The sequence below is a fragment of the Mirounga leonina genome, unplaced genomic scaffold (assembly GCF_011800145.1).
Source record: "Mirounga leonina isolate KUSES-001 unplaced genomic scaffold, KU_Mleo_1.0 Mir_153, whole genome shotgun sequence".
NCBI lineage: Eukaryota > Metazoa > Chordata > Mammalia > Carnivora > Phocidae > Mirounga > Mirounga leonina.
In genome coordinates, this window is record NW_023270387.1 from 29,270,940 (window position 1) to 29,282,339 (window position 11,400).

General features: G+C 48.4%; 1 protein-coding gene across 1 annotated transcript in view; it reads left to right on the top strand.

The window, feature by feature from the left end:
• Window positions 1-7,464, top strand: part of LOC118013517 (beta-galactosidase-1-like protein 2) — a 53,809-nt gene extending 46,345 nt beyond the window's left edge. The window contains exons 14-19 of the mRNA XM_035009451.1: window positions 2,301-2,372; window positions 2,657-2,735; window positions 4,954-5,041; window positions 5,346-5,457; window positions 5,898-6,014; window positions 6,292-7,464. Of these exons, the coding sequence (XP_034865342.1) occupies window positions 2,301-2,372; window positions 2,657-2,735; window positions 4,954-5,041; window positions 5,346-5,457; window positions 5,898-6,014; window positions 6,292-6,378 (555 nt within the window). The 3' untranslated portion in view covers window positions 6,379-7,464. The remainder of the gene's footprint in view (window positions 1-2,300; window positions 2,373-2,656; window positions 2,736-4,953; window positions 5,042-5,345; window positions 5,458-5,897; window positions 6,015-6,291) is intronic.
• Window positions 7,465-11,400: the final 3,936 nt, after the last annotated feature.

Sequence of the window (11,400 nt, forward strand, 5' to 3'; positions counted from 1 at the left end):
TATTATGATGAAGTCCCAATAGTTCATTTTTGGTTTTGTTTCTTTTGCTTTTGGGGATGTGTCTAGCAAGAAGTTGCTGTGGCCAAGGTCAAGAGGTTGCTGCCTGCATTCATCTCTAGGGTTTTGATGGATTCCTGTCTTACATTAGGTCTTTTATCCATTTTAAGTTTATTTTTGTGTATGGTGTAAGAAAGTGGTCCTATTTCATTCTTCTGCATGTGGTTGTCGAATTTTCCCAACCCCATTTATTGAAGAGACTTGTCTTTTTTTTCCATTGAATATTCTTTCCTGCTTTGTCAAAGATTAGTTGGCCTTAGAGTTGAGAGTCCATTTCTGGGTTCTCTATTCTGTTCCGTTGATCTGTGTGTCTGTTTTTGTGCCAGTACCATACTGTCTTGATGATGACAGCTTTGTAATACAGCTTGAAGTCTAGAATTGTGATGTCATCAGCTTTGGTTTTCTTCTTCAACATTACTTTGGTTATTTGGGGTCTTTTCTGGTTCCATACAAATTTTAGGATTATTTGTTCCAGGTCTGTGAAAAATGTTAATGGTGTTTTGATAGGAATTATATTGCTTTGGGTAGCATATACATTTTAACAATATTTGTTCTTCCAAGCCATGAGCATGGAATGTTTTTCCATTTTTTTGTGTCTTCCTCAATTTCTTTCATAAGTGTTCTATAGTTTTCAGAGTATAGATCCTGCATCTCTTTGGTTAGGTTTATTCCTAGATATCTATTGTTTTTGGTGTAATTGTAAATGGGATGAATTCTTTGATTTCTCTTTCTTGTGCTTCATTGTTAGTATATAGAAATGCAACTGACTTCTGTGCATTTATTTTATATCCTGTCACTTTGCCGAATTCCTGTATCAGTTCTAGCAATTTTGGGGTGGAGTCTTTTGTGTTCTTTACATAGAATATCATGTTGTCTGTGAAGAGTGAAAGTTTGACTTCTTTGCTGATTTGGATGCCTTTTCTTTCTTTTTGTTGTCTGATTGCTGAGGCTAGGACTTCCAGTACTATGTTGAATAATAGTGGTGATAGTGGACATCCCTGTCATGTTCCTAACCTTAGGAGAAAAGCTCTCAGTTTTTCCCCATTGAGGATGATATTCACTGTGGGTTTTTCGTATATGGCTTTTTGATATTCGGTATGTTCCCTCTATCCCTACACTGTGGAGCATTTTAATCAAGAAAGGATGCTTTATTTTGTCAAAGGCTTTTTCTGCATCAGTTGAAAGGATCATATGATTGTTGTCTGTCCTTTTATTAATGCTGTGTATCACACTGATTGATTCGTGGATGTTGAACCAACCTTGCAGCCCAGGAATAAATCCCACTTGGTCGTGGTGAATAATCCTTTGAATATACTGTTGGATCCTATTAGCTAGTATCTTGGTGAAAATTTTTTTATCCATGTTCATCAGGGATATTGATTTGTAATTTCCTTTTTTTGTGGGATCTTTGTCTGGTTTTGGAAACAAGGTAATGCTGGCCTCAGAGAATTGAGTCTGGAAATTTTCATTCCATTTCTATTTTTGGAACAGTTTCAGAAGAATAGGTATTAGTTCTTCTTTAAATGTTTGGTAGAATTCCACTGGGAAGCCATCTGGCCCTGGACTCTTGTTTGTTGGGAGATTTTTGATTACTGATTCAATATCTTTGCTGGTTATGGGTCTGTTCAGGTTTTCTGTTTCTTCCCGTTGCAGTTTTGGTAGTTTATATGTTTCTAGGAATGCATCCATTTCTTCCAGATTCCTTAATTTGTTGGCATATAATTGCTCATAATATGTCTTAGAATTGTGTGTATTTCTTCAGTGTTAGTTGTGATCTTTTGTCTTTCATTCATGATTTTATTTATTTGGGTCCTTTCTCTTTTATTTTTGATAAATCTGGCTAGGGGTTTATTGATCTTACTGATTCTTTCAACAAACCAGCTCCTATTTTCCTTGATCTGTTCTACTATTTTTTTGATTTCTATACAGTTGATTTGTGCTCTAATCTTGGGGCATCTTATCTCCTGTGACTTTGTGGTCATCAGGCCCTACCATATGCATCTGGCTCTCTCTCCTCAGTGCTCACATATCTGCCTGTTACCAGTGTGTAGAAATGGCCCATCACCATCAGCTCTGCTGTCCTTTTCAGCTACAGTCATGGGCATTCATTTTTCCTCTATGCCTGGCTAACCCTCATTTTCACTGCACACACATAATGTTATCCCTTTCTTTGCTTATGAGAGATCCCTCTTATGCCTCCCTCCTGTCGACCCATGGATGCTTTCTGTCTGTTCATTTGGCAGGTATTTGTGAACACAGTGTCTGTAGGATTCTTGGACTATGAAAGGAAGAAGATTGTTATTCCCTTGATCCAGGTTTGTTATCCTGGGGAGCTGGGTGATGGCTAGCACCAAGCTGCTTCCCGAGCAGGTTTGGTGGGAGTCAAAGAGGAAGACCTGGAAGACAGGAAGCTCCTTAACCACAGAGCTGCTGATGGAAAGAGGGGCAAAACATTGCTATCTGATCAGTGGGTACTCTTTCACCCCTATTCTCAGAGTTCAGGGAAGAACTGGGGTTCCACAAAGAAACTGTGAGGTGCAGCTGTGATCTTATGGCTGGGGAATCAGGTGGTCATCATCGACCACTATGTTCCTGGCAGGGTTACACCAGGCTGAGGATCTTGGTGGAGAATCGCGGGCGAGTCAACTACGGGGATAACATTGATGACCAGCGCAAAGGTGGGTCATAGCATGTGCTGAGAGAAGAGCTTCTAGTGCTCAGCAATGCCTGGCTATTTTTTCTTCAAACCAGCGCACCAGCTGGTCATGGAGGCTGACTGTAGTGAGGTGGAGTCATGGTGGCCCATTGGAGGGAATTGGGTTGTGGGAACCCATTGAAGGGAGGTGGGTCATGGAGGCCCACTGGAGGGAGGTGGTTTGTGGAGGCCCATTGGAGGGAGGTGGGTAATGGAAACCCATTGGAGGGAGGTGGGTAATGGAGGCCCACTGGAGAGTGGTGGATTGCAGAGGCCCATTGGAGGGAGCTAATTCATGGAAGCCTATTGAAGAGAGGTGGAAGTGGGCCTTCCTGAAAGGCCCATGTGGGTTCTGACCACATGGTTATGCATGTTGTCCACATGGCCATGGTGAACACACAGGGAACACTGAGCCAGCCTCTCCAGATCTCCCTGGGTTGTAGTCTGCTTTAGTAGGGGACTATCTGCTGGGGCTGGGCTGGGGTGGTGAGGCTTAAGGAAGGGGATTCCCAGGAAGCCAAAAAGGGCATACATAGGACCCCTGCCTTCTTGGGTCTCCACACTGAAGTTTTCTTTTCTTTTTTTTAGAGTTTTTATTTATTTATTTTAGAGGGAGAGAAAGAGAGCATGTACACATGTGAGTAGGGGGAGGGGCAGAAAGGGAGAGAATCTTGAGCAGATTATGCGCTGAGCATGGAGCCTGACACAGGGCTTGATCTCACAACCCTGAGATTATGACATGAGCCGAAACCAAGAGTTAGACACATAACTGACTGAGCCACCCCAGTGTCCCAGAATTTCTTTTCTTGATCCACTGTGGAAACCCACTGATGATCTCAGTTGTGGTGGGGAGGAAGAGGTAGTACCTGCAGTAAACAAAATGCTCTTGATGGAATGCTCCCCTAGGAATATCCTACCAACTCATTTTATTTTTCCTGGCCTTCTAAAACTTCTCTGCTTAAATTTGCCTCTTCCTTTTCATCTATCAAAATGTCGGTGGTTTCATGTAAGTTATAACATAAGAATTCAGACAAATAAATCCTACTATGGTAAGGGATACTGGTGACCTCCCAACTCTCTCATGGGTGTTTGCCTTTGTAATGAGGAAATTTGTGCATCCCTTCCTTTCCTGCCTGGGAAACGCTGTAGCCCAGCCATTGGGGGTTTCTTGGGTCTTGGGGTTTGGCCCTCTCCAGATAGGCCTCATGGTAGCTTCTAGTACTGTCCAGGCTTATCTTCCTTTTCTCCTAAAGAATCCCTCAGTGTTCCTCTCTGGATATTGGCTTCTTCCCCTAGGAGCTCCATCTCCAGGCCCATCTTCACTTCCTTTGCTCTCTTGTGGGCAGGAAGGGATTGCCAGGCTCACCCCGTTCTCAGTCTTTGCCTCTCCAGGTTCCTGAGTAAGATGTGCCCTGGACTCTCACTGTGGAGTACTTATCCCCTAGAACAGTTCAGTGTTTATAAGTCAAAGAGCTCCCCCCGCCCCACACCTGTACCTGTAATTTAAGAGTCTGTAGGCTCTATGAAACCTGTTTGCACTTCCCAGCCTATTCAGATTCCCTCTCTAGCAATTCAGCAGCTCCATGATTGTGAGGGCCATGGGAGCTGCTCCAGGACTAACATTGCTGGCCCCTTCCCCAAGGCACTAGCTAATCACTATGCAAGTGCGTGTGGGTCCTCAGACTTGCATACCCAAGTCATATTGCCATCTGTTCACAATTTAAATACTTAATATATCTTTATTCCTAGGTCATGTAGAAGATTTCTGGCTGAATTATAGCTCTGTTCAGTCTGGGACCCTACTGAATCTGATCTTGAAGCTAAGTTAGAACTGCTGTGACCTCTTGATTATCTGCCCTTTGGGACTCATTTTAGGCCCCAAAATGGAGCTTCCCCTTCAGAGAAAGGCCAGAGATTATTCTCACCCAATGACATTCTCAGCTCCCATTACCCTCAGATGTAGTCTTCTATGCAAATCCTAGGGAGGTCCTGGCAAACACTGCTGTTACTAATTCTTTTCTCCTTTGGGATTTCTAGAGAAGGTTTTATGCCATATGAAGAGCTCTGTAGGGAGTATATACTTCTGGAGGAACCCTCACTGAAACTTTTCAGAAATTCTCCATGTATGTGCAGGGCCTTAGCTGGGTCAGCTCTGCCCCTGCCTCTGACCTCATTCATCTTTCCTTGACTCCTTCCCACAGGTTTAATTGGAAATATCTATCTGAATGATTCTCCCCTGAAAAAATTCAGAATCTACAGCCTGGATATGAAAAAGAGCTTCTTTCAGAGGTGAGTCCCCACCGCATGAAGTGTTTGAACCCATGGATAAGGTGCAGTAAGAGGCAGGAAGGCCCAGAGAACTGCTCTGCCCTAGCCCCTCCCACTCTAGTGTAAACAGACCCAGAACCCAGAGAAACTTGCCCAAGTTAGGAGGGGCAGTACCAGCACTAGAGACTAGGGAATTTCCATGATACCCTGGTTAACAGGTGGGGGTGGGTGAGGGTATTTGGAATGCCTTTGTAATTAGATTCAGGACAGGTCCAAATCTGAGAAAGTGCCCTCCTTTCTTTCTTGTGTTCCATTCTGTTCATAGGTTCAGCGTCGACAAATGGAGCCCTATCCCTGAAGTACCTACGTTCCCTGCTTTCTTTTTGGGTGCCTTGTCTATTTCCCTTTCCCCTTTTGACACCTTCATGAAGCTGGAGGTTTGTAGTCCCCTCCCTGCCTGGGCTCTCCGGTCTTCCCTCAGAGAGCTCTGAGCCCAAGCCCTGTACCTGTCCTTGCTGGAGCCCTCTATACCACTTGCACCCAGAGATTCTCTCTTTTGCCCTCTCTGAAGGGCACCTGGGGCCTCCCTGGGGCCTCCCTGGGGTGGGGGAGTGGATTCAGATCAGAAGAACCACCTGGTGGTAATTCTCAGGGTCCAGGTCTGCTCTTGGGTACCTTGCTGGGGAGCTCAGAGCTAGTGGATTCAGGAGATAGAACACCCTTGTGTTAACCTCATGGCTGTTGAAATACTCATTCACACTGGTATCTTGGAAGCTGAGAGAAGCACTCATGGCATGTGTCTGTCTCTGTCTTCCGATGTGACTTTATATTCGGTGGCTGTCATGGTCAACTAATCCTTTTCCCACTCTGCTTAAAGGGCTGGGAGAAGGGGGTTGTATTCATCAATGGCCAAAACCTTGGACGCTACTGGAACATTGGACCCCAGGAGACCCTCTACCTCCCAGGTGCCTGGTTGGACCAAGGCACCAACCAGGTGGGAGCACTTGCAGCTTCTTCCCTCGACTCAGCCCTCCCTGGTATCACAATGTTTTCCTGGGGGCGGGGTTCAGGTAACAGTCTATTTAGGCTCATTACGGTAGGAGATGGGGCAGAAGGCTTAGCCAGCCCCTTCTGCATTCCTCCTTGGTGATGAGGAGTTGTGGGTCCCTGTTCCTTCCAGTGTGGCTCTCAATCCCTTCCCCTAAGGCACCCTCATCTGGCTCCAAGACCAACCTTTGCTGCTGTCATACACCAGCCCTTCTCTCCCCCAGGTTATTGTTTTCGAGGAGAAGATGGCAGGCCCTGTGATACAGTTCACTGAAACACCCCACCTAGGCAGGAGCCAGTACCTTGATTGAGCAGCACCGCCCCGCACCCCCTGGTGGCGGGAAGCAGGAGAGCACCACTGTCCCCCTCAGCTGACCGGAGCCTGGTGCTCTGCTCCCTCACACCCTCCCACGCAGGAGAGTTTCCTTAAGTAGCATCCTCAGGCAGCCATGTGGCTACAGCAAGGCCCACTCGTTCAGTTCAAGACCCTAAACTTGGAAGAACTGAAGAAGAAAAGTGGGATAGGAGGGTGGGACGCCCTCCTTACCTAAGTGGCTTTTAAAAAAAAAATTATTGTTATGTTAATCACCATACATCATTAGTTTTTGATGTCCTAAGTGGCTTCTTGACTGGGCTTTGTTGCTGGCACCTGTCCTACTTCCCTTCTCTTCTGGGAGAGGACAGAGGGATGCCTCTCTAGGGTAGGAATGTCTAATCAGATGTCCACGTGATGATGCCTGGGGCCCTCAGTTGGGCATAACTTCTAGACACAGGTTTGCTCCTATGATGTTCTCGCCTGTGCTCAACCACGCCCCTCCTGGCCCCTTTTCATCTGAAATAGAAGGTTTGTCACCATTTGTAGAGGATAGGGAAGCGGGTGGGTGTCTCACCTGAATCATCTTTGTTCCTCTCAACCCTCCCCAAGCCTTCTCTGGGATTCTGGAAGAAACTCTGAGAGACACACACATTTTCTCCTTCTCATTTTCCACTCTAATTGCATCTGACAGGATGACAACCCAAGCTTAGGAGAAACAGAAATACTCAGCCACTTAGTTTCCTGAATTAGAGAGTATTCCCAGTTTAACTCAATGAGAAGAAGCATCAGCTGAGGAGGGAATGCAGACCCTAGTAAGAACCACACCCTGGTCTGAAGGCCCAGCTCTGGGGGCACGGGCAGGTAGTCTCCCCGGAATGTTGGTGTAGCCACGGGGCCCACAGGCCTAGTCCAGATCTTGCCTCCAGCTCAGTCTCTCTCCCTCAACTCCCTGTAACTAAGCAGCAGGGAGGAGAAGCAGCCTTCCTTTGCAGTTGTCTGTCCAAATTTGAGGCGCTTGTTCTGGGGATTGAATCCACTGGGTTAGCTCTGGTTCCCTGTCCTGAATTGCAATAAAGCAACAGAGTTGAATCAAACCCTTTTTGGTGATACTTTCCTGGTCCCGTCTGTGCCCCTGTTTATCACAGGCAAAGGCATCGTGGGGTCAGGTACCCACTTAGCCCATCCGGCACTCAGAGTCTAGACAGACTTGATCCAGTTAGTGGATGATCCAGCCCCTGTCTCCTTACCACCTCCCTCCCGACCTTCATTCTGCCTGAAATGTCATCGTGAATCAGCAGTGCCCTTGGGGAGGAGAAGTCCTATACAGATCTGTTCTGGTGCTGGTAGGCAGGTGGTAAGAATCTGCTGGACAGCCAGGAGCTCTCCATGTGAGGTAGCGGGTGAGTTTTCCTCAATGTAACATCTGGATTGCACTGCCACAGACTCTCTTCAGTAGTAATCAAAGTTAGATAGCCAACGCCTCCTCGGAACACTGCCTGTGCTAGGAGCCCATAAAGACCTTTGGGGAATAGCAGGCCTTGGAGGCTCCCAGCAGCCCTATGGCTCCCATCTAGGGCCTGCCTAAGGAAGGGGGCGTTTGTAGTGTGTGGCCACTGGGCCCAAGAGCTGAGCCTGGGTCAAGGACAGACAGCTGGGCCCAAGGGTCCACTAGGGGCAGAGAAATGGAGCTTAGGAAAGGGAGTTTCATGGACGGGGGCTGGGGAGCCAGATACAGGTAAGTCCCCAGTCTTGCTCAAACTCCTCTGCTGTTCCTGAATTGCCTTGGAACGGAAGGCACACAGCTGACACTCGGATGAGACCAGGGCTCGGGCATGGCCGGCACTGGGGAGTGTGTCATCGCACCCTACTTTACACCTGAGCATGATTTTACAAAGGTGTACGTAAAAGCTGGCTTCTGTTGGAAAATGTGATAGGGCACTGGTGTTTAAATGAATCTTACGGTGATCCTTTTGCAAAGTGAAGAATCCCCTTGAATTGCTTTCATCCACATCTGTGCAGGGCTGCATTGGTCCTCTTGCACCAACTCACTGTTCTTGACCTTCTTATCTGCCAGCTGACCCTGCAGCTTCTGTCAAAGCCCCTTGGCAGAGCTCGTCTTCCAGAGTTTATTCATGGTTTGTCCAGACCTTCCTACTGGATGGCCTCATAACAGAGTCTTTAGAAGACTCCTCATAACCCTTACCTCTAAACGCTGAAGGTCTCCAGGCCTGCTCCTTGGGCCTTTTCTTCCCTCTGTCCACACTCACTGTGGGGGGGGCCTCACTGACTGGGGGGTTTGTAAATAGCCTCAACATTCATGCTCTCTGATGTTTTTCTCCATCCAAGCTCCAGGCCCACTCACAGTCCACTCACCTTCTCTCCTGCGTGTGACACCAAACTCCGATGACTCCCCCGTGATCCCTCCTGCACTCCGCCCTGTAGCACAAAATGGCAGTTCTATTCTGTGTCTCAGATTCGTTTTGGCTCCTCTCTTTCATATTGCATAGCCACTCCATCAGGTGCTTCTCCTGGCTGTACCTCAGACACGTCCAGAACCTGACCACTTGTCTCTGCCCCAAGGTTTGCTCTTCTGACTCACTGTCCTCTCCTGCCTGGATCATGGCAGGAGCGGCCTCCCCTAGCCTACCCTGCCCTCTGTTTATCGTCAGCACAGGAAGGGGAGTGATTTCTTTACAGGCCAGTTAGATCGTGTTGGTCCTTTGCTCCAAACCCTCCCATGGTTCCAATTCCCTTTTCCCTCGGGGGAGAAGCCGAAAGCTTTGCCCTGGTTCCCAGGGCCAACGTATTCCACACCCTCCACCAACTGCGTCCATCCCCCCTCCCATCCTACCCCCCCCACCTTGCCAGTCACTTGCAGGCACACTGGCCTTTTTGCTGATCTTTAAACATGCTAAGTACTCTCTGCATGGGAGCGAGTTCTTTTCTGGAAAGCTCTGACCAAAGTAACTGCTGCACTACTCTGTCCCCTTATCAGGGAAGCTCTTCTTACGGTCCTGGGGCAGGGATCAGCTCCTCCTCAGCTCCACTCTGACACCGGCATCCAGCTTCATACTTCTCCTTAGACCAGATCGCATCTGAAATACTGTAGATTTGCCTAGTGTCCGTGTGTCTCGTTTCCCAAGGAGGGAAGTTCCATGAAGCCAGTGCTCTGGTTTTTTGCTGCTCTGTCCTCGCTCCTAGAATCATGCCTGCCAAATAACTACTTGTTGGATGGTTAAAACAGTATATGAGAATAAGGCATGGCTACGGAGGGTTAGGGCTGTTAAAAACCATGTCTGACTTTTAATTTTGGAAACAAATTAAATACAGTTAAATTAAAACCGACCAGATGGTGCAGCTCCTTCGGCTCCGTTCTCGGGGCTCTGAGCCCCCAGCCTCACTCCTTTGCGGTGGGGGGCAGGAACAGACTGGGTCTGGGAAACAACTTGTAGTCATGGACCCAACTCTGATTTGGAAAAAACTCTTTCCCAACAAAGATGAAAGCTGCAGTCCACCAGGGTTATAATTATAAATAAATACACATGCAGCTAAGAGAGGCTATTAGGTGAAAACAACGGAAATAGCATCCGCCAAAAAAACAAAAACAAAAACAGAGAGAGGGAGGATATCCCATTTTGTTGTTCATTATCGATTTCCTGAAAAATGAGCCCTGGGTTTTTGGCTAAGAAGGTGGCCTAAGACCAGCCAGGCTGACCTGAGCATTCAGGGCTGGTTTTGGTGAGTGAGGCAGTGCCGTGCCTGGGCATAAATTCACTCGTTTGGGGGGTGCCCTGTGCACACCTCCTCCCTCCCCTCCCACGCCACCCCACTTGGTTCTGAGGGGTTGATTCCAGAGCCACCATTGAAAGTGTAAGAGGCTGGGGAACGTCCTGCAAGGTGGCTCAGGGTTCTCAGGGATGCGATCCCGTCGGGTGGTTTCACGAATGCCGTGGGAAGTTAAATCCATTTCAAAATTGGCAGCCAATGCTATTTTTTGAATGTTAGGTTGCTGGACTGAATCCTACCCACCCACCCAGGAATGGGTTCTCAGCGGTCCTCAGACCGGTTCTGTGAGTTTAAACGGAGTGGGGGCTGTTAGCGTTAAAAAATAAACACCTCTTCAGTAGGCTCGGGCCTTTCCTTTTCCTGGGAGGGAAATTGTGCTTCCAACTTTCAGGAGCATGAGTGAGAGAATCAGAAGAGGGCTGTCTCTGTCAGTGGCCTGTCCTGGTGCAGGAAGCAGTACATGCACACTGTTCTTTCTCTGGGGGGGCGGAGGCGGAGAGGGGACAAGCAGCAGCCTTGTTCCTCGTGCTCCCAACTCAGGGACAACCGAGGTTTTCATTCCCATTTTATGTTTAAAATAGAATGATTTCCAAAGTAGTGTGTGCTCAGGTCTCCTTTCCCCTCAGGGTCCAAATGATCTCTGCCCCTTTTCCACAAATCCCTCTGTTAACCCAAAGCCCCCATCCCCTGCAACCAGGGGCAGAAAGGAGTATGGAACTGCCCCTGCCTCCCTCCTCTTTCCACCTTGCCCCCCCGGGCTCACTTCAGCCCCTGAGGTCTGTGGTTGTCAAGAGCTCTGGAAAGAGGGCTCCTGGCCGCCCCAGTCCCAGCCCAGGCAAAGGGCCCTGGGGCCCAGTGGGCAGGGGGGAGGCAGTGTGTAGACTGGGGCCTGCATGGTCTTAGTCCAGGTCAGTCCATGACCTGTGCTGGCTCGAGGGCCCACCTCCTTCTCTGTGCTGGAAGGAGCAGGTTTGAGGGATGTGTGGCCAGAGTAAGGGGCTCTACTCCTACCACAGCCTGGGGTATGGGGGAGCCTGATGGCAGGCCCAGGCTCCCCTCATGCAGGGTGGTCGCCTGTTGGGATCAAAGACAGCCTTATGCTCTGGAAATAGGAACCAGAGGAAAGCCAGAGAGGTATGTCTACTTGAGAACAGCTCTCTGAGGAGGGGAGGGGGTGTTCCTGATGCCTGGGCAGGGGGCTGCTCTCTGGTCTTCAGAATTCCCTGGCCGG